Below are 27,281 nucleotides of genomic sequence, written 5' to 3' on the forward strand. Positions count from 1 at the left end.
TGCGCTAACATTTTTGGTACACTGTTGTGATGAAATGCGTAGATGGGCACAAATCCAGATGGTCCATTTTGCTTGCTGAATATTGTAAAAGCCATTACAAGACAAAATCATTTCCTCTGCCACTAAACAAACGCAAATGACAGCTGCCTCCTTCACCGTTGAAACATATCCATTAGGTTCATAGGATGCAAACTATACATTTCCGATTCAAAGCCAAGGAACTGTGCTAACCCTAGAAGTATGGTTACCTTTCCCCCCAAAAAAAAATAATTATCATCCTTCTGAAGATGAGCATTTCTGTTAATGTAATTACTACTATATCTCTTTTCAGACTTGCATATAAATGTCACCAGTATGTACTGATGAAGTCAAGCTAGAAGAATGAACATAAGCAAGTACTAATTCTCAATTACTGTTCCCAAAAATGATCTTTTCCATAAAGAGATGGTCTTGGACTTTTACATTGATGGACTATCCTGAAGAAAGGTCATCAATATCTAAATCGATGGGGTGGGTGACACCTGAGACCCCTGATCAACTGTTTCCATTGACAGATGTGCTCAGTGGCCTTGGCTCAGTACTGCATATCCACCTCCTATTCAAATCAATAGGGCGCAGATGTTTAATACCCAACCACAGCTACTATGCAGTTGTGCTCCGCAGCTGAGCACATCTAGATGCCTTAAGCACTGGGCACACCTGATCGGCAGCAGGTCCTAAGTGTTGCCCCTCCACCAATGTGATATTGATGATTTATCCTAAGGACAGGTCATCAATATAAAAGCCCCAGACTACCCCTTTAACCATAATCTATACTAAAAACATGACCATATAGAAAAATGAACTGCAACCCTATGATGAAATATTTCCACAAGAATGACCATATAGTCTTTGACATTCCAGGGTAAGAACTATAGAATGGTTCTCAATGTCCAACACAATATTTTCCAATATACAAAGCAAACACCATTTATATTTAGAAGCATAATAGCTGCTTGTCGCCATATTTAAGCCATATTTTTTTCTAATAGATAATTAATAATGAATAATCATTTAGCTATTTCATAAGGCTGACCACAAAGTATACATTTTCTTGGTGGCACTGGAAGTTGTTCTGTGGTATGAAAAATTAATTATTGCCCATGGAAGTGAAGGGGTGAAAATGGTATGCTAGCAGTAAAAGTAGAATGTTTTATTGCAGTATATGTACAGAATTTAAAGGTAGATACACCCGGCTACATTACGCATAATGAAACAGTTCAAATAATAAATTTAATTGTCAAAAAACTTTAAAGTGTCAATTACAATCTGGAAAGAATAAAGTATTAAAGTGCTAACAAATCAGCATTTGGGTAATCTGAGATGTTAATTTAGAACCATTTGCTTTATCACAACAGAATTTCAATTATTATACTGTCAGGCATAGTAACTAGTGATGAGCGAGCATGCTCGGGAGTTATCAGAGTATCTCGGGCGTGCTCGAATAATATGTTTTAGTTCTTGCGCCTGCATGTTTCGAGCCTGTTCGACAGCCGCAACACATGCAGGGATTTGTTGTTTGTTAGCCAACCCCTGAATGTGTTGTGGCTGTCTAACAGCCTCGAAACATGCATGTGCGGGGACTAGAACATATTACTCGGGCACGCCCAAGATACTCAGATAACACCCAACCATGCTCGGATAACATGATATTCGAGCAAGCTTGCTCATCACTAATACTTATCAATATAGGTAATAACCGGTTCTCCTCAACATCTCCGTATCACATATGCTAGTTAAACAGACGTAAGCGATACCAGAAATTACATGTAATATTAATAAAACACTGCTAATTGCTCCAATGACATCTTAGAGCACTTTCTGATGGATATGTTTCTCCATGAACACCATTTAAATAGATACTAAAGATTTGGGATTCTGATCATACATATTGATACACAGTTATGGGGGAAGGAACGGTTAAGAATCCAATGAACGCCACACAATGGCCTTAGACCAGCTAGGACCTCACCTATTCTCTATATTCTATATCTTAAAACTGCAATTTCTTGTAAAGCAGCAACTGACATTCAGCGCCGGTTAGAGATTCTTGAGGATATGTTTGATTTAGATTTTTGTTTTGTTTTTTTGCATTCATAAAAATCCACAATCAAACAAAAGACAGTAGAAATATATCCTGAGATACTCTGAGTGTAGCAACAGTTTCCAGTCTGTGAATCTATCAACCCGGGGGGGGGAAAAAAAAAGACTGGTCATCACTACCAATTAAGAACCCCCTCAAAACAAAAGTTATTCCCTATCCGATAGGGTATAACTTGCCAATCACTGGGGGTCCAATTCTTTGATCAGGGCTTTAGAACATTGACAATGGGGCATGTGGTTCCCCTGCTCCATTTATGATCTATATGAGACTCGCAGAGTGCTTCACTTGGCAGCCCCATAGACAATAAATGGAGCGGATGCTGAGCATATGCATCTCTACGTCTTTCAAGAAATAGCTGTCCTTGGTGTTCTAAAGAGCTAATCTATGGATTGCTGGGGGTTCTGGTAGAAGAACCCCAGTGATCAGCAAGTTTTGCTCTATTTCATTTATAGGGGACAACCTTTTTGGGGGGAACAACTTAGCAATTGACTGGGTGTCACATCATTTGGGCTAACTTGTGAAAGCTCTCATGCATAAAGTCTTATTACAGCTTCAAATTGTATAGAGCCATAAAAGGACTGCATGGTGCATGGTACTTCCATATCCTACAAAATTAGGAGACACTTTTTTTCAGTTTACATAAATCGTGGCATGCTCCATCAGAATGGTAAGAATTTTTTCATACATATTGTACCTAACTGAGCATTGTACAGTAGGACTCGAGTTACCTGTGGCTCTAAAGTACAGAATTCTACAGGGCACCGACCAGCCTAGGAAAATTGGTCTCCCAACCAATAGCAGTGCAGCTTTCATTTTTTAATAGTTTAAAAATTAAAGCTGAATTATATGGATCGTCATTTGCAACACGGTTGGTTCTTCTAGACAGTATGGATTGATAAAACCAAAATTCTATTCGGCCATTTCTGTCATCATCACAGTATAACCAAATCAAACCATTACATTTTGTGTTCATTAGTGCTACATATCGGTAAATACAGGTTTGAGCCTTGTGGATATTTTCACATGTATTTCGTAACCGAATATCATACATTTAAAATAAAGATCACATAAAATACAGCCACACCGAAATTTCTGAATTTCTTGTCAGTGAATACACAGTGATGCAACATATTGCATTATTTTTGTATATGTGCAGTTTTACAGCCAGTCATTGACGTTTTCTTTCATTACGTAAAAATAAAAACAAGCGAAGAGCATTCTAGAATCATAAGGTTTTTCCTGCAGATTTGTGATATAAAACGGAACATTTAAAAGCCTCAGAGCTTACAAAAGAACATAGTAGCAGACAGACATTCACTAAAAATTTTCTATTACTTTTCAGCACTCTAAATGTTTTGGAGATAGATCGTTATACCCAACATGTGGCGGTAGAAACAAACATGGCCAACTCCGAGTGCTCCATCACCCCAGAAAACCTCAATTATGACACTGCAAACAAGTATTTTTTAACATTCATGCGGTCCATCTCATTGTAAATGTATGCAGATTTTCAATGCTTTCTTTTTCTATTTTCATCACCTGTTTTCTAAGGCTAAATGCAATTGAAACCGTTTAATGCTTGAGGAAAATAAAACTCACATGGAACACAAAAAACTAGAAAAATTTAAAGGGGGAAAAAACAAAAACTGTCACCAAACCCACAATACAATTTTCAAAAGATACATCAAAAATAACCTACCCTATTTTTCATTATAAGCACATAATAAGGCACATAATAAGTAAATTACGGTAAGTACACAGTAATTCTGATGCAAGGATTTTAGTTATTATAGTGGTACAAAAAACCCTTGAGGTTTAAGTCTTGTTGAACACATTACCAAAAATAATTTCTTAAAAATCTGCAAAAACCAAATAATAGACCTGAATAATTATTTGTGAGACTGTAAACTTTTTTCTTTAGGAAAAGAAACAGTTTGAGATTTAATTAACGGTGAACTATTACAATTTGTTCCAAAATAAGCGCATTACACAACAAATCTCAATAAGTAGCCTATCGCTTTTCAATACAGACTGCTTTGGAACATTTGCAGCTCCATTTTTCACGTAACATTGAATTTTTTTTAACCATCTCCCAAAAGCTGTAGAGCGTAAGAAGGAACAAAAATATCTCAAACACACAAGATTGAATCAGGAATAAAGTATATTAAAAAAATGATTAAAATATACATTTAAAAGGAAAAAAATTGTGGGCAAAATTACTAATAAAATAAATTTGGTCCACCGTAATTTGTCATTGAAAAATATGAGCATATCGCCAGTATATAACCAAATATTTGCTAGAGATATGCCCACAGAAAAAGGAAAAAAAAAATCACATCCTCTTCATTTTCAACATTCTCTAGTCATAAATATAAAACAAGGACCTGAATTCTTGCAAAGTAAAATTCCAAATAAATAAAGAATATGAAAAAAAGAGTTGAGATTTGTCATATAACTATATCAAAACCTTTATGATTGTCAGAAAAATGTTGTGTAAGGTTTATTTGGAACAAAGATAAAATGAACACCGGGAAATGCAATTAAAAACAAAACTCTAATATTTCTAGATTTTGCTATAAAATGCAGAATTTGTAGATTTCACCACTATCAAGCACGAAGCTTTAAAATGATTCTGCATTTTCTCAGTCTGTTTGTAAGAAGGCATCTGATGTGTTCCTTCTTCTCATTGAGATTCAACGTTACAAACGAGGCAAGGCTGGTCTTACAACATTCAGTCTTTGTCTGAGGACTTTTGCCAAAATCGTGGTCCAGTCTTTACAAGGAAATAATGAAGAGGTGATAGCAGACAAAACTTAGATCATTGATTTGGAGAAGGAAACTCTCAGATGGTGGTTATCTCCCAAATCATGGTTGTGCAGATCTATTAGAGCTGTTATAGCTTCCTCCACTGACCCAAGTTGGATAAGTGCCATTTTTCGGTCTTTCCTACGAAAATATAAAGCAAAGTCTTAACATTCTATACATTTTCTGTACATAAAGATTACGATTACATGTATTTAGTAGCAGTTTTGCAGTTGCTTGTAAAAGTATTTACCCTCCTTGGCATTTTTCATATTTTGCTATCTCGCAACCTGGAATTTCACTATTTTTTTTAGGGTTTGCATCAGTTCATGTAAATTACATGCCAACGAACATGAACATTTGGTTTTCTTTTTAATATGAAGCAAACAATAAATAGGACAAAATAACTGAAAACTTCAGTGTGCATAACTATTCACCCCCTAAAGTCAGTACTTTGTAGAGCCTCCTTTTGCTGCAATTACAGCTGCAAGTTGCCTAGGATACGTCTCTGAGTTTTCCACTTCTTACCACTGTGATTTTTGCCCATTCCTCAAGGCGAAACTGCTCCAGCTCCTTCAATTTAAATGGTTTCCTCTAGTGAACAGCAATTTTAAAGTCTGACTACAGATTGTCAATTGGATTAAGGTCTGGGCTTTGATTAGGTCACTCCAAAAGATTTACAGTGGGGCAAAAAAGTATTTAGTCAGTCAGCAATAGTGCAAGTTCCACCACTTAAAAAGATGAGAGGCGTCTGTAATTTACATCATAGGTAGACCTCAACTATGGGAGACAAACTGAGAAAAAAAAATCCACAAAATCACATTGTCTGTTTTTTTAACAATTTATTTGCATATTATGGTGGAAAATAAGTATTTGGTCAGAAACAAAATTTCATCTCAATACTTTGTAATATATCCTTTGTTGGCAATGACAGAGGTCAAACGTTTTCTGTAAGTCTTCACAAGGTTGCCACACACTGTTGTTGGTATGTTGGCCCATTCCTCCATGCAGATCTCCTCTAGAGCAGTGATGTTTTTGGCTTTTCGCTTGGCAACACGGACTTTCAACTCCCTCCAAAGGTTTTCTACAGGGTTGAGATCTGGAGACTGGCTAGGCCACTCCAGGACCTTGAAATGCTTCTTACGAAGCCACTCCTTCATTGCCCTGGCGGTGTGCTTTGGATCATTGTCATGTTGAAAGACCCAGCCACGTTTCATCTTCAATGCCCTTGCTGATGGAAGGAGGTTTGCACTCAAAATCTCACGATACATGGCCCCATTCATTCTTTCATGTACCCGGATCAGTCGTCCTGGCCCCTTTGCAGAGAAACAGCCCCAAAGCATGATGTTTCCACCACCATGCTTTACAGTAGGTATGGTGTTTGATGGATGCAACTCAGTATTCTTTTTCCTCCAAACACGACAAGTTGTGTTTCTACCAAACAGTTCCCGTTTGGTTTCATCAGACCATAGGACATTCTCCCAAAACTCCTCTGGATCATCCAAATGCTCTCTTGCAAACTTCAGACGGGCCCGGACATGTACTGGCTTAAGCAGTGGGACACGTCTGGCACTGCAGGATCTGAGTCCATGGTGGCGTAGTGTGTTACTTATGGTAGGCCTTGTTACATTGGTCCCAGCTCTCTGCAGTTCATTCACTAGGTCCCCCCGCGTGGTTCTGGGATTTTTGCTCACCGTTCTTGTGATCATTCTGACCCCACGGGGTGGGATTTTGCGTGGAGCCCTAGATCGAGGGAGATTATCAGTGGTCTTGTATGTCTTCCATTTTCTAATTATTGCTCCCATTGTTGATTTCTTCACTCCAAGCTGGTTGGCTATTGCAGATTCAGTCTTCCCAGCCTGGTGCAGGGCTACAATTTTGTTTCTGGTGTCCTTTGACTCCATAGTGGAGTTTGGAGTCAGACTGTTTGAGGGTGTGCACAGGTGTCTTTTTATACTGATAACAAGTTTAAACAGGTGCCATTACTACAGGTAATGAGTGGAGGAAAGAGGAGACTCTTAAAGAAGAAGTTACAGGTCTGTGAGAGCCAGAAATCTTGATTGTTTGTTTCTGACCAAATACTTATTTTCCACCATAATATGCAAATAAAATGTTAAAAAAACAGACAATGTGATTTTCTGGATTTTTTTTTCTCAGTTTGTCTCCCATAGTTGAGGTCTACCTATGATGTAAATTACAGACGCCTCTCATCTTTTTAAGTGGTGGAACTTGCACTATTGCTGACTGACTAAATACTTTTTTGCCCCACTGTACATATTTCCCCCCTCAAAGCACTCAAGTGTTGCTATAGCAGTATGCTTTGGGTCACTGTCGTGTTGGAAGGTGAACCTTCATCCCAGTCTCAAATCACTTACAGACTGAAACAAGTATTACATAGTTACATAGTTGTTAAGGTTGAAGTAAGACTATATGTCCATCTAGTTCAACCCATAGCCTAACCTAACATGCCCTAACATGTTGATCCAGAGGAAGGCAAAAAAAACCCATGTGGCAAAGAGTAAGCTCCACATTGAGGAAAAAAATTCCTTCCCGACTCCATTGCTCAAGAATATCCCTGTATTTCGCACCATCCATCTTCCCCTCAACTCAAACCATTTTCCCTATCCCTGCTGCTAAAAAAACTTCCCCACGGCATGATGAAGCCACCACCATGTTTCACTGTTGGAATGATGTTCTTGGGGTGATAAGCTGTGTTGGTTGGGCACCAGACATAGCGTTTATCTTGGTGGTCAAAAAGTTCAATTTTGGTCTCTATAACTGTGACCACAGCACCTTCCTCCATACATCTCTCACATATCTTTTGGCAAACTCAAGACGAACATTACAGTTTTTGTGTGTAAGTAAAGGCTTTCTTCTGCCCACTCTTCCAAAAAGGCCACCTCTTTGGATTGTATGGCTTATTGTGGTCATATGGACAGATACTCCCGTCTCTGCCTGTGAACTCTGCAGCTACTTCAGGGTTACCTTTGGTCTGTGTGCTGCCTATCTGATTAATGCCCACCTTGCCTTGGCTGAGAGTTTTGGTGGGCATCCCTCTCTTGGCAGGTTTGTTGTGGAACCATGTTCTTTTCATTTGATGATACTGAATTTGATGGTGCTCTGGGGGATCATCAGAGATTGGGATATTTTATTTATTTTTTTATAACCCAACCCTGACTTGTAGTTCTGAACAACTTTGCACCTGACTTATTTGAAGATCTCCTTGGTCTTCATGGTGTTGTTTGCTTAGTGGTGTCTCTTGCTTAATGGTGTATATTGCTTAACCCCTTAAGCCCCAAGGGTGGTTTGCACGTTAATGACCGGGCCAATTTTTACAATTCTGACCACTGTCCCTTTGTGAGGTTATAACCCTGGAACGCTTTAATGGATCTTGGCGATCCTGACAATGTTTTCTTGAGACATATTGTACTTCATGATATTTGTAAAATTTCTTACATATAACGTGCATTTATTTGTGAAAAAAATGGAAATTTGGCGAAAATTTGGAAAATTTTGCGATTTTCCAACTTTGAATTTTTATGCCCTTAAAGGGAACCTGTCACCTGAATTTGGCGGGACTGGTTTTGGGTCATATGGGCGGAGTTTTCAGGTGTTTGATTCACCCTTTCCTTACCCGCTGGCTGCATGCTGGCCGAAATATTGGATTGAAGTTCATTCTCTGTCCTCCATAGTACACGCCTGCGCAAGGTAAGATTACTTTGTGCAGGTGTGTACTACGGAGGACAGAGAATGAACTTCAATCCAATATTGCAGCCAGCATGTAGCCAGCGGGTAAGGAAAGGGTGAATCAAACACCCTAAAACTCCGCCCATATGACCCAAAACCAGTCCCGCCAAATTCAGGTGACAGGTTCCCTTTAAATCACAGAGATATGTCACACAAAATAATTAATATGTAACATTTTCCAGATGTCTACTTTACATCAGCACAATTTTGGAACCAAAATTTTTTTTTGTTAGGGAGTTATAAGGGTTAAAAGTTGACCAGCAATTTCTCATTTTTATAACACCAATATTTTTTAGGGACCACATCACATTTGAAGTCATTTTGAGGGGTCTATATGATAGAAAATAACCAAGTGTGACACCATTCTAAAAATTGCACCCCTCAAGGTGCTCAAAACCACATTCAAGAAGTTTATTAACCCTTCAGGTGTTTTACAGGAATCTTTGGAATGTTTAAAAAAAAATAAACATTTAACTTTTTTTCACAAAAAATTTACTTTACCTCCAATTTGTTTTATTTTACCAAGGGTAACAGGAGAAAATGGACCCCAAAGGTTGTTGTACACTTTGTCCTGAGTACGCTGATACCCCATATGTGGGGGGGAACCACCGTTTGGGCGCATGGCAGAGCTCGAAAGGGAAGGAGCGCTATTTGGAATGCAGATGGATTGGTCTGCAGGCGTCACGTTGCATCTGCAGAGCCCCTGATGCACCTAAACAGTAGAAATCCCCCACAAGTGACCCCATATTAGAAACTAGACCCCACAAGGAACTTATCTAGATGTGTTGTGAGAACTTTGAACCCTCAAGTGTTTCACTACAGTTTATAACGCAGAGTCTTGAAAATAAAAATTAATTTTTTCCCACAAAAATGTTTTTTTAGCCCCCCAAAATTTTAATTTCCCATGGGTAAGAAGAGAAATTGGACCCCAATAGTTGTTGTACAATTTATCCTGAGTATGCTGATACCCCATATGTTGGGGTAAACTCCTGTTTTGGCGCATGGAAGAGCTCGGAAGGGAAGGAGCACTGTTTTACTTTTTCAACGCAGAATTGGCTGGAATTGAGATCGGACGCCATGTCGCGTTTGGAGAGCCCTGATGTGCCTAAACAGTGGAAACCCCCAATTCTAACTGAAACCCTATCCCAAACACACCCCTAACCCTAATCCCAACCATAACCACACACCTAACCCTGACACACCCCTAACCCTAATCCCAACCGTAAATGTAATCGAAATCCTAACCCTAACTTTAGCCCCAACCCTAACTGTAGCCCTAACCTTAACTTTAGCCCCAACCCTAACCCTAACTTTAGCCCCAACCCTAACTCTAACTTTAGCCCCTGTTAGGTGTCGAGTTCCCGCCTCTGCACAGGGGGAATCTCCAGCCGCAGTGGAGTCTGCTCAGCGGAGACGTCGGTCCCAGCGTCTAGCTCAGGCTAATACTGGACGACTGGTTACTACTGCCCTTCCAGGCTCTGTTCTTGTAGCCAGCAATGTTAAGCAGCGAGCAGGTCTTTCTGGGACTAAGTCCAGATTTTCCCTTTCTGAGCATGCCCACGGGATGACCTCCAATTGGAGGTCGGGGGTCACATGCTTAGGTACTGCAGCTAATCCCATTGGTCCTCTAGGAAGGTCCTAAAGGTGTTCTTCTGTGGCAGACACCCATTGGTCCTTCTCGGAAGGTCTTGTACTTGCTGCAGCTATAAAAGGTTTGCATGGCCGCGCGGCCATGCGCTAGTATACAATTGTTATCGTGTGTGTGTTGATGAGTGCAAGTTGTTCCTTAAAAAACCCATCCCTTGTGTATGACTGTTCGCGTAAAGTGTATTGCTGCAATCTAGCGCCCGGCTGAACTCACAGCTTTAACACACGAAACAGCGTCTAACTGCTGTGACCGCCAGTGCAGCGCTGTGCGCTATTAGAGCGCTTACCTTACCCAAGTCTGGGTGGCTAGTGGCGTTCGCTAGTGTGGCACAGCATACACTTCTGTGCATATTAGTTACCTCTGATACCCCAATTGTGGTGTCAATCGCAAGAGGTCTACACTAACTCTAATCCTGTGTCCTGGGAAAGAGTTCTGTGGTTCCTTGCTTGCGCTCTCTGTGTGGTACCACGACCCTGTGATTTAACAGGGATCGCTTTCTTCCTACAGGATGAAGGTAACCCATGTGTGTATCCTCATTGTACCGCCATATAGTCCGTCATTACTTAGCAGCAGGTTCCATCTCTGCACTGTGGACCCCGGGCTGCGAACGCACCTTATTATATCTATTTAATTATTTGGTGCGTTCTGCTAGCCCTAACAGCCCCAGCCCTAACTTTAGCCCCAACCCTAACTGTAGCCCTAACCCTAACTGTAGCCCTAACCCTAGCCCCAACCCTAACCCTAGCCCCACCCCTAACCCCAACCCTAACCCCAACCCTAGCCCTAACCCTAGCCCTAACTCTAGCCCTAACTATAGCCCTAACCGTAGCCCCAACCCTTATCCCAACGCTAGCCCTAACCCTAACCCTAGCCCTAACCCTAACCCTAGCCCTAGCCCTAACCCTAGCCCTAATGGGAAAATGGAAATAAATACATTTTTAAAAAATTTTTATGTTTCCCTAACTAAGGGGGTGATGAAGGGGGGTTTGATTTACTTTTATAGCGGGTTTTTTTAGCGGATGTTTATGATTGGCAGCCGTCACACACTAAAAGACGCTTTTTATTGCAAAAAATATTTTTTGCGTTACCACATTTTGAGAGCTATAATTTTTCCATATTTTGGTCCACATAGTCATGTGAGGTCTTGTTTTTTGTGGGACGAGTTGACATTTTTATTGGTACCATTTTTGGGCATGTGACATTTTTTGATCGCTTTTTATTCCAATTTTTGTGAGGCAGAATGACCAAAAACCAGCTATTCATGAATTTCTTTTGGGGGGGCGTATATACCGTTCCACATTTGGTAAAATGGATAAAGCAGCTTTATTCTTTGGGTCAGTACGATTACAGCGATGCCTCATTTAAATTTTTTTATGTTTTGGCGCTTTTATACGATAAAAACTATTTTATAGAAAAAATAATTATTTTTGCATCGCTTTATTCTGAGGAGTATAACTCTTATATTTTTTTGCTGATGATGCTGTATGGCGGCTTGATTTTGGGGGGACAAGACGACGTTTTCAGCAGTTCCATGGTTATTTAAATCTGTCTTTTTGATCGCGTGTTATTCCACTTTTTGTTCGGCGGTATGATAATAAAGCGTTGTTTTTGCCTCGTGTTTTTTCTTTTTTTTTATGGTGTTCACTGAAGGGGTTAACTAGTGGGCCAGTTTAATAGGTCGGGTCGTTACGGACGCGGCGATACTAAATATGCATACTTTTATGTGCATACTTTTATTGTTGTTTTTTTTTTTATTTAGATAAAGAAATGTATTTATGGGAACAATATATATATTTTTTCTCTTTATGTAGGAATTTTTTTTTTTTTTTTTACACATTGAAACATTTTTTTTTAACTTTTTTACTTTGTCCCAGGGGGACATCACTGTATAGTGACAGATCGCTGATCTGACACTTTGCAGAGCACTGCTCCTGACTTACCAGCGCCTGCTCTGAGCAGGCACTTGGTAAGCCACCTCCCTGCAGGACCCGGAAGTAGCCCCACGGCCATTTTGGATCCGGGGCCTGCAGGGAGGAGATGCTTGGTACAAGATGAGCACATCGCCTTGTACCGATCGTCTCAGGGAAGCATGCAGGGAGCCCCCTCCCTGCGCGATGCTTCCCTGTACCGCCGAAATGCTGCGATCATGTTTGATCGCAGTGTGCCAGGGGTTAACGTGCCGGGAGCGGTCCGTGACCGCTCCTGGCACATAGTGCCCGATGTCAGCTGCGATAGTCAGCTGACACCCGGCCGCGATTGGTCGCGCTCCCCTCGTGAGCGCGGCCGATCGCATATGACGTACTATCCCATCACTGGGAATTAAATCCCAGCTCACCTTGAATGGATAATGACTCTCACTGTGGTTCACTGGAGTCCCAAAGCTTGAGAAATAGCTGTATAACCTTCTCCAGACTGATAGATCTCAATTACTTTGTTTCTCATTTATTCCACAATTTTTTTTGGATCACAGCATGATGTCTACCTTTTGAGGACCTTTTGGTCTACTTTACTTTGTCAGCCAGGTCCTATTTAAGTGATTTCTTGAATAGGTGTGGTAGTAATCAGGCATGGGTGTGGCTGGGGAATTTGAACTCCCCTTCCCAAATATGTGATAAACTACTTTTAATTTATGTTTTAAGGTGGGGCAATCACTTTTTCACACAGGGCTTTTTAGGTTTGGATTTTTTCCCCCCTAATAACGACCTTCATTTAAAAAATGCATTTTGTGTTTACTTGTGTTATCTTTGTCTAGTATTTAAATTAGTTTGGTGATTTGAAACATTTTGCGTCGAGAAACACGTGATGGTGTCTCCGCAGCTTCTTTACTTGCATCTGCATATTTCCCATAAGGGATGAGGGCAGTGTTCTGGAATCACTGCGTTGAGAAACACGTGATGGTGTCTCCGCGGTGTTGGATGTTTTGGTCTCCCCGAGGCCAATCATCTGTGTCTTTATAGCCTTTTTACTAGGCACTGCTCCTAATAGCCAGATTCCTACTCCACACTGATGAGGGGCAAAAACCCCGAAACAGCTGTCTGTGGATGGATACCATGCTTGGCATAGGTGGCTTTCCTTCTTAGGATGCTGCCCTTCCCGTGGTTGTTCCTTCCTGGGGAAAGGCCTGGCTATTCACTGCTTGCGTCGAGAAACACGTGATGGTGTCTCCGCAGCTTCTTTACTTGCATCTGCATATTTCCCATAAGGGATGGGGGCAGTGTTCTGGAATCACTGCGTTGAGAAACATGTGATGGTGTCTCCGCGGTGTTGGATGTTTTGGTCTCCCCGAGGCCAATCATCTGTGTCTTTATAGCCTTTTTACTAGGCACTGCTCCTAATACCCAGATTCCTACTCCACACTGATGAGGGGCAAAAACCCCGAAACAGCTGTCTGTGGATGGATACCATGCTTGGCATAGGTGGCTTTCCTTCTTAGGATGCTGCCCTTCCCGTGGTTGTTCCTTCCCGGGGAAAGGCCTGGCTATTCACTGCTTGCGTCGAGAAACACGTGATGGTGTCTCCGCAGCTTCTTTACTTGTATCTGCATATTTCCCATAAGGGATGGGGGCAGTGTTCTGGAATCACTGTGTTGAGAAACACGTGATGGTGTCTCCACAGTGTTGGATGTTTTGGTCTCCCCGAGGCCAATCATCTGTGTCTTTATAGCCTTTTTACTAGGCACTGCTCCTAATAGCCAGATTCCTACTCCACACTGATGAGGGGCAAAAACCCCGAAACAGCTGTCTGTGGATGGATACCATGCTTGGCATAGGTGGCTTTCCTTCTCAGGATGCTGCCCTTCCCGTGGTTGTTCCTTCCCGGGGAAAGGCCTGGCTATTCACTGCTTGCGTCGAGAAACACGTGATGGTGTCTCCACAGCTTCTTTACTTGCATCTGCATATTTCCCATAAGGGATGGGGGCAGTGTTCTGGAATCACTGCTTTGAGAAACACGTGATGGTGTCTCCGCAGTGTTGGATGTTTTGGTCTCCCCGAGGCCAATCATCTGTGTCTTTATAGCCTTTTTACTAGGCACTGCTCCTAATAGCCAGATTCCTACTCCACACTGATGAGGGGCAAAAACCCCGAAACAGCTGTCTGTGGATGGATACCATACTTGGCAGAGGTGGCTTTCCTTCTTAGGATGCTGCCCTTCCCGTGGTTGTTCCTTCCCGGGGAAAGGCCTGGCTATTCATTGCTTGCGTCGAGAAACACGTGATGGTGTCTCCGCAGCTTCTTCACTTGCATCTTCATATTTCCCATAAGGGATGGGGGCAGTGTTCTGGAATCACTGCGTTGAGAAACACGTGATGGTGTCTCCGCGGTGTTGGATGTTTTGGTTTCCCCGAGGCCAATCATCTGTGTCTTTATAGCCTTTTTACTAGGCACTGCTCCTAATACCCAGATTCCTACTCCACACTGATGAGGGGCAAAAACCCCGAAACAGCTGTCTGTGGATGGATACCATGCTTGGCATAGGTGGCTTTCCTTCTTAGGATGCTGCCCTTCCCGTGGTTGTTCCTTCCCGGGGAAAGGCCTGGCTATTCACTGCTTGCGTCGAGAAACACGTGATGGTGTCTTCGCAGCTTCTTTACTTGCATCTGCATATTTCCCATAAGGGATGGGGGCAGTGTTCTGGAATCACTGCGTTGAGAAACACGTGATGGTGTCTCCGCGGTGTTGGATGTTTTGGTCTCCCCGAGGCCAATCATCTGTGTCTTTATAGCCTTTTTACTAGGCACTGCTCCTAATAGCCAGATTCCTACTCCACACTGATGAGGGGCAAAAACCCCGAAACAGCTGTCTGTGGATGGATACCATGCTTGGCATAGGTGGCTTTCCTTCTTAGGATGCTGCCCTTCCCGTGGTTGTTCCTTCCCGGGGAAAGGCCTGGCTATTCACTGCTTGCGTCGAGAAACACGTGATGGTGTCTCCGCAGCTTCTTTACTTGCATCTGCATATTTCCCATAAGGGATGGGGGCAGTGTTCTGGAATCACTGCGTTGAGAAACACGTGATGGTGTCTCCGCGGTGTTGGATGTTTTGGTCTCCCCGAGGCCAATCATCTGTGTCTTTATAGCCTTTTTACTAGGCACTGCTCCCAATAGCCAGATTCCTACTCCACACTGATGAGGGGCAAAAACCCCGAAACAGCTGTCTGTGGATGGATACCATGCTTGGCATAGGTGGCTTTCCTTCTTAGGATGCTGCCCTTCCCGTGGTTGTTCCTTCCCGGGGAAAGGCCTGGCTATTCACTGCTTGCGTCGAGAAACACGTGATGGTGTCTCCGCAGCTTCTTTACTTGCATCTGCATATTTCCCATAAGGGATGGGGGCAGTGTTCTGGAATCACTGCGTTGAGAAACACGTGATGGTGTCTCCGCGGTGTTGGATGTTTTGGTCTCCCCGAGGCCAATCATCTGTGTCTTTATAGCCTTTTTACTAGGCACTGCTCCTAATAGCCAGATTCCTACTCCACACTGATGAGGGGCAAAAACCCCGAAACAGCTGTCTGTGGATGGATACCATGCTTGGCATAGGTGGCTTTCCTTCTTAGGATGCTGCCCTTCCCGTGGTTGTTCCTTCCCGGGGAAAGGCCTGGCTATTCACTGCTTGCGTCGAGAAACACGTGATGGTGTCTCCGCAGCTTCTTTACTTGCATCTGCATATTTCCCATAAGGGATGGGGGCAGTGTTCTGGAATCACTGCGTTGAGAAACACGTGATGGTGTCTCCGCGGTGTTGGATGTTTTGGTCTCCCCGAGGCCAATCATCTGTGTCTTTATAGCCTTGTTACTAGGCACTGCTCCTAATAGCCAGATTCCTACTCCACACTGATGAGGGGCAAAAACCCCGAAACAGCTGTCTGTGGATGGATACCATGCTTGGCATAGGTGGCTTTCCTTCTGAGGATGCTGCCCTTCCCGTGGTTGTTCCTTCCCGGGGAAAGGCCTGGCTATTCACTGCTTGCGTCGAGAAACACGTGATGGTGTCTCCGCAGCTTCTTTACTTGCATCTGAAACATTTAAGTGTTACAAATAGGCAAAAGAATAGAAAATCAGAAAGAGGGTAAACACTTTCACAAAAATGTATATATATTTTACATTTTAAAAATTACAAAAAGGAAAATGGGCCAATGCAAAAGTTTGGGCACCTTTTGAGATTTATGTGGTCAGATATCTTTGACCAAGGTTTCAGACCTTAGCCTGATAGGGTTATGGCTTGTTTACTAGCATCATTAGAAAAGGCCAGGCGATGCAAATTTCCCAGCTTCATAAAAACCCAGCCTCCTCTAGCCTTGTGCCAAAAGCAGCAGCCATGAGTAGTGTTGAGCGATACCGTCCGATACTTGAAAGTATCGGTATCGGATAGTATCGGCCGATACCCGAAAAATATCGGATATCGCCGATACCGATATCCGATACCAATACAAGTCAATGGGACATCAAGTATCGGAAGGTATTCTCATGGTTCCCAGGGTCTGAAGGAGAGGAAACTCTCCTTCAGACCCTGGGAACCATAGGGATGTGTAAAATAAAGAATTAAAATAAAAAATATTGATATGCTCACCTCTCCAGCGGCCCCTGGACTTCACGCTGCTAACCGGGAGGCTTCTTTGTTTAAAAAGCGCGCCTTTCGGACCTGTGAATGACGTCCCGGCTTCTGATTGGTCGCGTGCCGCCCATGTGACCGGCACGCGACCAATCAGAGGCTGCGACGTCATTCGCAGGTCCTCAATTCCTAGCATTAGCAGTTTTGTGAATGAGAATGACGTCGCGGCTTCTGATTGGCCGCGTGCCGCCCATGTGACCGGCACGCGGCCAATCAGAAGCCGCGACGTCATTCTCATTCACAAAACTGCTAATGCTAGGAATTGAGTACCTGCGAATGACGTCGCGGCCTCTGATTGGTCGCGTGCCGGTCACATGGGCGGCACGCAACCAATCAGAAGCCGGGACGTCATTCACAGGTCCGAAAGGCGCGCTTTTTAAACAAAGAAGCCTCCCGGTTAGCAGCGTGAAGTCCAGGGGCCGCCGGAGAGGTGAGCATATCAATATTTTTTATTTTAATTCTTTATTTTACACATCCCTATTAATTCGATACCGATACCCGATATCACAAAAATATCGGATCTCGGTATCGGAATTCCGATACCGCAAGTATCGGCCGATACCCGATACTTGCGGTATCGGAATGCTCAACACTAGCCATGAGTTCTTCTAAGCAGCTGCCTTGCACTCTGAAAATGAAAATGGTGGATGCCCACAAAGAAGAAGGCTATAAGAAGATAAGCAAAGTGTTTTCAAGTTGCCTATTCCTTGGTTTGAAATGCAAATAAGAAAAGGCAGTTAACAGGAACAGTGCAGGATAAGATAAGGTATGAAAGACCACGCAAAATTTCAGCGATAGGTGCTCATATAATTGCTAGAGAGGCAAATCAAAAACCCTGCTTGACTGCAAAAGACCTTCAGAAAGTTTGAGCAGACTATGGAGTTGTGTTACATTGTTATACTGTTCAGAGACACCTGAACAAATATGGCCTTCATGGAGGAGTGATCACAAGAAAACTTCTCCTGTGTCCTCACCATAAAATTCAGCGTCAATACAAAAGAGCATCTAAACAAGCCTCATGCATTTTTTAACAAGTACTGTGGACCAATGAGGTTAAAATAGAACTCTTTGGACACAATGATCAAAAGGTATGTGTGGAGAACAAAGAGTACAGAATTTCAGGAAAAGAACATCTCGCCAACCATTAAGCATGGGTGTGGATCAATCATGCTTTGGGGTTGTGTTGCAGCTAATGGCACAGGGAACATTTCATGGGTGGAAGGAAGAATGGATTCCCTGAAATTTCAACAAATTATTGATGCAAACATGGCACCATCTACGAGCTGAAGTTGAAAATAGGATGGCTTCTATAAATGGATAATGATCCTAAACACACTTCAAAATTCACAAAAGACCATTTCAAAAGGTGTAAGCTGAAGTTTTTACAATGGCCATCACAGTCCCCTGATCTGAACATCATTGAAAACTTGCGGCTAAACCTCAAAATAACAGTGCATACTGTTGTGAATTCTGTTGTCGAGCTCCCTCCTGTGGTCGTGAATGGTACTTCGGCGAGTTCTGTCTATGGGCTCCCTCTGGTGGCTATGAGTGAAACTGCTGCTTCTGAGGTTCCTTACACAGGTGACGTGGTTTATCCTTTGGTTGGCTGCTCTATTTAACTGCCCTCAGATCGTTACTCCATGCCAGCTGTCAATGTTTTTGCATTGCTTCAGTTCGCTCCTGGATCTCTCTGGTGACCTGCCTTCTCCTGCAGAAGCTATGTTCCTGATAGTCAGTATTTGTTCACTGTTTTCTTGTCCAGCTGGTTATCATGATTTTGTCTTGCTAGCTGGAAGCTCTGGGATGCAGAGTGGCCCCTCCACACCGTGAGTCGGTGCGGAGGTCCTTTTTGCACACTCTGCGTGGTCTTTTGTAGGTTTTTGTGCTGATCGCAAAGTTACCTTTCCTATCCTCTGTCTATTTAGTAAGTCTGGCCTCCCTTTGCTGAAACCTGTTTCATTTCTGCGTTTGTGACTTTCATCTTTACTCACAGTCAATATATGTGGGGGGCTTCCTTTACCTTTGGGGAATTTCTCTGAGGCAAGGTAGGCTTTATTTTCTATCTCTAGGGCTAGATAGTTCTTAGGCTGTGACGAGGCGCCTAGGTCTGGTCAGGAGCGCTCCACGGCTATTTTTAGTGTGTGTGACAGGATTAGGGCTTGCGGTCAGCAGAGCTCCCACATCCCATAGCTCGTCCTGTATGAGGTTTAACTATCAGGTCATTCCGGGTGCTCCTAACCACCAGGTCATAACAGCATACAAGACAACCCAGGAATCTCACAGAACTGCACACATTTTTCACGGAAGAATGGATGAAAATCCCTTAAGCAAGCATTGAAAGACTCTTGGCTAGCTACAAAAAGCACAAGCTGTGACGGGGTGCTACTAGGTAATAACCATACAGGTTGTCGAAACCTTTGCATTGGCTCATTTTCCTTTTTGTAATTTTTAAAACTGTAAAAGATGAAAAAAATATATATTTTTTTGCTAAATACAAAGGAAATTTGTCATCTTTAACTTTAGCCCTTTTAGGATACACCAGGGGCTTACCTACAGCATTACAGAATGCTGTAGATAAGCCCCTGATGCCAGGGGGCTTAGCTCACCTTCGATTTTGGGGGTGACAGGTTCCCTTTAACTGTTCACAATAAGGCTACAGTAACACTTTCAGTATTTGGTCAATATTTTACATCAGTATCTGTAAGCCAAAACCAGGAGTGGAACAATCAGAGGAAAAGTATAACAGAAACACGACACCACTTCTGTATTATCACTCCTAGTTTTGGCTTGCAAATACTGATGTTAAATACTGACCAAATACTGATAGTGTGACCATAGCCTAAGGGTACCGTCACACTAAGCGACGCTGCAGCGATACCGACAACGATGTCGATCGCTGCAGCGTCGCTGTTTGGTCACACAGACAGCTCTCCAGCGACCAACGATCCCGAGGTCCCCGGTAACCAGGGTAAACATCAAGTTACTAAGCGCAGGGCCGCGCTTAGTAACCCGATGTTTACCATGGTTACCAGCGTAAACGTTAAAAAAACAAACACTACATACTTACCTTCAGCTGTCTGTCCTCCGGCGCTGTGCTTTCCTCTGCACTGTCAGCGCCGGTCAGCCGGAAAGCAGAGCGGTGACGTCACCGCTGTGCTTTCTGGCTGGCCGGCGCTGACACAGGATGCAGGAGGAGTGCAGAGAAGCACAGCACCGGGGACAGACAGCTGAAGGTAAGTATGTAGTGTTTGTTTTTTTAACGTTTATGCTGGTAACCAGGGTAAACATCGGGTTACTAAGCGCGGCCCTGCGCTTAGTAACCCGATGTTTACCCTGGTTACCAGTGAAGACATCGCTGGATCGGCGTCACACACGCCGATCCAGCGATGTCAGCGGGAGATCCAGCGACGAAATAAAGTGCTGGACTTTCCTCAGCGACCAACGATCTCCCAGAAGGTACCTTAACAGTAATTTTCACCATGGGTGCCAAAACTTTTACATGCCACTGTATATTTAATTTATGCCAATTTTTTGTCATTTCACCAACTTAAACTATTTAGTGCTTATGAATGCATCACACACAAATCAGATTACAAAAATATTTTGTAATGTAACAAAATAGGTAAAAAGCCAGGGGGGGATACTTTCACAAGTCACTGTACATTTAGACTTAAAATTGCTTGCAGTTAGCGCTGTTAAATTGCTGTCCACCTGTGAATGTCAACAGGGGGTAAGGAGTTTTTAGGCTAAAGGTACCTTCACAGTGAACGATATCGCTAGCGATCTGTGACGTTGCAGCGTCCTGGCTAGCGATATAGTTGAGTTTGACAGGCAGCAGCGCTCAGGATCCTGCTGTGCCATCGTTGGTCGGAGCAGAAAGTCCAGAACTTTATTTCGTCGCTGGACTCCCGCAGACATCGCTGAATCGGCGTCACACACGCCTTCACTGGTAACCAGGGTAAACATCGGGTTACTAAGCGCAGGGCCGCGCTTAGTAACCCGATGTTTACCCTGGTTACCAGCGTAAACGTAAAAAAAAAAAACACTACTTACTTACATTCCGGTGTCTGTCCCCGGCGCTGTGCTTCTCTGCACTGTGTAAGCGCCAGCCGGAAAGCAGAGCACAGCGGTGACGTCACCGCTGTGCTTTCCGGCCGGCGCTCACAGTCAGTGCAGAGAAGCACAGCGCCGGGGGACAGACACCGGAATGTAAGTATGTAGTGTTTGTTTTTTTTATGTTTACGCTGGTAACCAGGGTAAACATCTGGTTACTAAGCGCGGCCCTGCGCTTAGTAACCCGATGTTTACCCTGGTTACCAGGGGACTTCGCATAGTTGGTCGCTGGAGAGCTGTCTGTGTGACAGCTCTCCAGCGACCACACAGCGACGCTGCAGCAATTGGGATTGTTGTCTAGATCGCTGCAGCGTCGCTAAATGTGACGGTACCTTTACTGTAGACAGTTTTATTATTCAGCGCGAAGGGGTTGTCTAACCTTATTAAAGAGGACCTTTTGCCAAATATTTCAAGTTGAGCAGAATAATGTTTTGTTTGTTTTTTTATTTTTAATAACCCCTTTCTATTGCAGATATATTAGGTTTAGGATTAAGTCCAAGTGGGTGTTATCAGACAGTTTTAAATTGGAATGTGTACTTCTTCCCTCTGTATGTTGCTGATCATATGCAGGCAGCAACATAGTAGAAAAGAGAACATGCGCCCACAATAGCTCAGAGCAGTTTTTCCCATGTGCGAGATATATAACAGAAAGTTTATTCTCATGGTCTAACTTTGTCATTTGTGTTTTCTAGTCCCTACACAAACATCTTTCAGATAAAGTTCCTGCAAAAGTCTCACATAGGAGTAACTTGCCTGTTGTACACGACTCCTGTGTGAGACATACAATGACACCCTGCTGTGATCTCACTGTAGTACAAGTTGCCTAAAAGGCTTCTTTACTAATGAAAACTAATTGGCAATCAAAATATTTGATACCCAATATCTCCCCAATGGCGAAGAAAATAAAAAATAAAAAAACATTTTATTCTGCTCTGCAGCCATTATTACATCATGTGTACTTTTCAACATGAAAAAAAATGATGAACTGTTCTCTTTAAGTGGGTAAAAATTCAAAACTTCTTTTAAAAACAAGCAACTTTATACAACATATTAAAAATCCCTTCAAGAACTTGGTAATTTAGACTGCTCTAATAACCTAGACAAGTGCATCAGTGGTGCCTGGTTTCTTTGGCAAGGAGCGCGGGCTTGTATGCGCTATGTTTTAGAGCTTGAAAGCACTGTTCTGAAGTAGGCCACACTGTAGGATCCGGTTAGCTTTCATCTCCGAGCACTTCTCCCATGCTACACAGATGAAGTTGCCTTTGCTTGTAGCATGGGAAAGCACACAGTTTGGACCTGCAGTGGTCGGTATGATGTGGCAATTTTCAGAAGCGCATTGCCCCGGCAAACAGGAAGGCAGTTGAGCCGTGCGCCCTTGAAGTAAATCACATTTTTGAAGGTGACAGGTTCCTTTCAACTTTTAATTCAATCACACAAGTTTTTTCCTTTTTTTTTTAAAGTGAAGCTATCAAGACAAAATTAATAGTGATGAGCGAGTATACTCGTTGCTCAGATTTTCCCGAGTATGCTCGGGTGGTCTCCGACTATTTGGACGTGCTCAAAGATTTAGTTTTCGTCGCCTCCAAGTGACTTTGCAGCAGAATGTCTGTTTCTGTCTCTAGCTCCTTCCCTTCATAAACTGTTAAAAGCACCAACAACGATCATATCACATCTCAATAAAGGGAAAATATGTCTTCACTGAATACAGATTTTATCCATGAATAGAGAGTGAAAGATCAATCTAGGAGTAGAAGAAGCAGATTTCTCTGATGAAATATATTACAAAGTTGCTAATTTTCCAGTGTACTATTGAATTATAAGATAAAAATGAAATCAACGGTTACTCTTTAAGAGGCACTTTAGCCCCCCTTTGTAATTTATACACCCTAAAAGCATAATAAAAAGGGTTCTCTTAAAAAGAGATTAATATATGTCTGTGTACTAACAAGAACTTGAAAGCACATACTGTACTTGCGATATCAGATGTAAATTTGATGACATAACATAACATTCCTAAACAAATTAAGCAGTTCAGAAGCAAATATACACAGGCAGAATTAATTTAAGAAATCTATAAAGTGTATTTTATAGCAGGTCACTTTGTACACTGTATACAGATAGGATTAAAAGGAAGCAAAATAAAAAGATTATTGCAAATAGTTATACAGAGATACTCACTGGAAGAATTTAAAGGCCTTGACTGAACATCCAGTACTTGCAAACAATCTTTTAAGGTCATCATCAGAAACTGAAGGCCTTTCGGAAATAAAGAAAATGAAGCATACAACAGTTATGAAAGAATTGCACTTAATATCATTGGTAATGTACTATATCAAAGGTTTATTTTTACTTTTCACAGTGAAAGGTCAATGATAATATTAGTTTAGCATTTTCCGTCTAGAAATCTACTTTATATAATGTTACAAGGATGCTATAAAAGGCAATTTTCATTACTGTTCAATGATTGTATATATGATGCCGTCAACCAAATGCAATATATAAAATAACACATTTGTATTTGTCTGCTAAGCTTGTATATGCTTAGGCTTTTATGCCATATAGCAAAAATGTAATGGAGAAAATATGACCTGATTTTTAGACAATGCGATAGTTCCTTTTTCGGGCATGCGCAGTTTGCGCTGCCCTTCGACTCCCATCACATCCCAACAGTTCAGTAGCAATGAGTCACTATTCATTGTACAGAGCGTTGCAGTTCCACTTTGCACACTGTTTACCTCTGGTCACCAAAAAGCTTATAATAGCTGATTGGCGTTGATGCAGGGAGTCAGATTCCCACTTAAGTCTGATAATAATGACCTATCTTGAGGATAGGTCAACAATATAAGAAGTAGTGGACAACGCCTTTAAATATGACGTACAAAGCCATCCACAACCTGTCTCCTCCATACATCTGTGACCTCGTCTCCTGGTACTTACCTACACGCAACCTCCAATCCTCACAAGATCTCCTACTCTACTCCCCTCTTATCTCCTCTTCCCACAATCGTATACAAGATTTCTCTTGCGTATCACCCCTACTCTGGAACCCTCTACCACAACACATCAGACTCTCGCCTACCATCGAAACCTTCAAAAGGAACCTGAAGACCCACCTCTTCCGACAAGCCTACAACCTGCAGTAACCACCGATCGACCAAACCGCTGCATGACCAGCTCTATCCTCGCCTACTGTATACTCACCCATCCCTTGTAGATTGTGAGCCCTCGCGGGCAGGGTCCTCACTCCTCCTGTACCAGTTATGACTTGTATTGTTTAAGATTATTGTACTTGTTTTTATTATGTATACCCCTCCTCACATGTAAAGCGCCATGGAATAAATGGCGCTATAACAATAAATAATAATAATAATAATATGCTATTCATATTTTATACATACGGTATATTCGACAGGTGCAGGGTTGCTGAAGGTGGAAATATATTCTGGAAGTTCTTTGAGCCTGGTTTTTTGAAGCGATGTAGTGGGCTGTTGGTATAGTCCTTAGTCAGGCCTTGGTCTTCATGTCCTTCACGAGGAAGCTGAACAGATTGGTGCTTTGACAAGGTAATTCGCAGAACCCTTCCATGAAGTCTCTGCCCATTTAGATGACTCATAGCTAAATAGGCAAAACCATAAAAAGTATCAAAATTAATAACGTTCAGCAATTATTAAAAATATGCATTGTTTATACTAGTGCACGGCACACATGAAAAATCAAGTCATCACAATTCATGAAAATCTAAAAAAAATGGTAGACTAGTACTTAACACTTGTATAAGGCTGGCATCACACGACCGTACAATACGGCCTAGTGCTAAGGAAGAAAATATCAACCCATTGTTCATGTAAAATCGCAGCAGGCTGCGATTGGCACTGAGACTCGCCAATGCAAGCCTATGGATACCAGAAAAGAAAAAAAAATAACAAAAATTGCAGATAACTTGGACCATGCAATTTAAAAGCCTGGGAAGCTCCATGGGTATTACCCCTTCCAAGGCTATAAACATCAGCCCCCCAGTCATCAGCTTTCCCTCTAGTGGTTAAGAAAATTAAGCGGGAGCCCAAGCCATTTTTTTTAGAAAAATAATTATTTTATTAATTAAATATATGTATGGTAAGCTGCACACACACTGTACTAATTGTGTTTGTCACTGATATCTATATATCTACCTATTCTATGTGTATTTATTGTATGTAATCCATCTCTTCTATCCTGTTGGCTCCTGAAGTGATTTTACAGAACCCGGCAATGCTCCTCAGGGAAATATGCAAATTGTTTCTTCAGAGAGGAAGAAAACTAGAACTCCATTGCCACTTTAAGTCTACTCATATCAGCATGCTTAATATGTCACTCAGGAGAAATGATACTTCTTGGATCTCGGTCAGACTCCTCTCATACAGCTAAACCAGATCTCCGCTTTGCACTGACGAGGGGCAGTACCCCGAAACACAGTGTCTGCAAATTGAGATTCTGGTTTGGCTTTTATCCTAAGTCATGTGACAAGGCTCGTTAATGGGTCAACATTGACTGTTAGGATTGCTACTTCTAATAGGTGGCACTAGATTTCTAGTTCTCTTCCTCTCTGAAGAGACAATTTGCATATTTCACAGAGCAGCATTGCGGCTTTAAGTCTCCTCATCTCGGCATACTTATCATGTCACTCTCCGCAAGGAGAAATTATACTTCTTGGATCAAAGATTATGGAGAGTGGTTCAATAATTTCCCCTGCCATCTCCTTCAGTACCCTAGGATATAATTCATCTGGACCTAGTAGATTATCACATCTAATGATTATCTCCTGCTAATATAACAGTGATTGTTATCAAAACTACACTTAGCAAACCAGTAAGTGACACATCACTGGATTCAGGGTATCTACCTCTACATTACGCTGCTCTCAGATTAGGTGGAAAAAAACTGGTGACAAATTCCCTTGATGAAGTGCTGGAAATGTTACCAAAATGTTTCAAGTCTGTAGTTTTAGGCTATGTGGCCACGTTGCAGTATAGAAGCAGAATTTTCTGCTTCAATTCTGCATACCCTTGGCAGAAAAAGCGCATGTGGATTTAGACGTAGTTTATATGCATTTTTACAGTGTATTTACCGCATTTTCCATGTGTTTTTCAAGCGGATTACAAGCAGATTTCTAATGCATGTCTATGGATGCGGAATTGCCACGATTCCACAAAAACAATGAATATGCTGCGTTTTTTACCGCGATGCGTTCTCGCCGTGGAAAAAAACGCATCATGGGCACATCAATTGCAGAATGCAATAGAAATGGATGGGATGCTGTTTGTAAGCGTTTCTTCAGCATTTCCGCCACGGAAAATCGTGGCAAAAACACTTAAAAAACACAACGTGGGCAGATAGCCTTAAGCTTGGGAAAAGTTGCAAATTTGGAGCAGGAACACATTGATGCAGATTTATGAATACTGGCTTTAATTAAGCCAGCTAACAGATACTAAGATAAACAAGTGTGTGTAAAGATGCTCCTACCATCATCCAGCATGAGCCACTGATAAGTGATAAGTAGTCTAATTCTACACTGTCTACATTTAAGGGGGTATTCCCAAGATAGCAATTTAGACCCAATTTATAGCATAGGACGCAAATTATCACTGGTGGTCTGACAGCTGGAACTCCCAGTGATCTCAAGAATGGCACTCCTTAGAGCCCAGTCGGAATGGTGTGGAGGTTGAGCATGTGCACCTCCACTCCATCCAATGTGTATAGGATTGCCAGAGATAACTTAGTACACCCTTTGGCTTTATTCTTTCTGTGTGGAGATGCCAGAAGTAGCCAACAGCTGTACTTGGCTATCTCTAACCAGAATAAATGGCAGTAATGAAAAGATAAATATTGCTAAATAAATTGGAGAAGATTAAAAAGTTAGCTGTGCTGCTATTGGGCTCAGAGGCCCAATGCATTTGCTTTTTTAAATCCTAGACCAAACTTTTCAGTTCTCACCAAGCTGTGCTTGAGTTGCATCTGCCATCTGCACCAATGCATTTTCTTTTTTATTAAAGAGAATCTTCACGCGATGAACATCCCCATATACACCTAAAAGATTGAAAAAATTAGAATCAACAGAAGTGTTTGATAGTATACAGGTACACAAACGAACTATACACGGACTATGAGGAGTATGTGGACTATGAGGAGACCTCATTGGTACCTACTACTTTAGAGGTATTTTTCAAAATCTAGAAGAAAACTGCCT

General features: G+C 42.2%; 1 protein-coding gene across 2 annotated transcripts in view; it reads right to left on the reverse strand.

The window, feature by feature from the left end:
* Positions 1-1,168: 1,168 nt before the first annotated feature.
* PTBP3 (polypyrimidine tract binding protein 3) overlaps positions 1,169-27,281 on the reverse strand; it is a 192,762-nt gene continuing 166,649 nt past the window's right edge. Inside the window, exons 11-14 of one of the 2 annotated variants that reach the window (XM_069767020.1) lie at positions 27,029-27,121; positions 24,457-24,673; positions 23,237-23,314; positions 1,169-5,089 (exon numbers count right to left, since the gene is read on the reverse strand). In XM_069767020.1, coding sequence (XP_069623121.1) covers positions 4,957-5,089; positions 23,237-23,314; positions 24,457-24,673; positions 27,029-27,121 — 521 coding nt within the window. In that variant the 3' untranslated portion in view covers positions 1,169-4,956. The remainder of the gene's footprint in view (positions 5,090-23,236; positions 23,315-24,456; positions 24,674-27,028; positions 27,122-27,281) is intronic. The other variant, XM_069767029.1, reaches the window with a different exon arrangement.

The sequence above is a fragment of the Ranitomeya imitator genome, chromosome 1, assembly GCF_032444005.1.
Source record: "Ranitomeya imitator isolate aRanImi1 chromosome 1, aRanImi1.pri, whole genome shotgun sequence".
Taxonomy (NCBI): domain Eukaryota; kingdom Metazoa; phylum Chordata; class Amphibia; order Anura; family Dendrobatidae; genus Ranitomeya; species Ranitomeya imitator.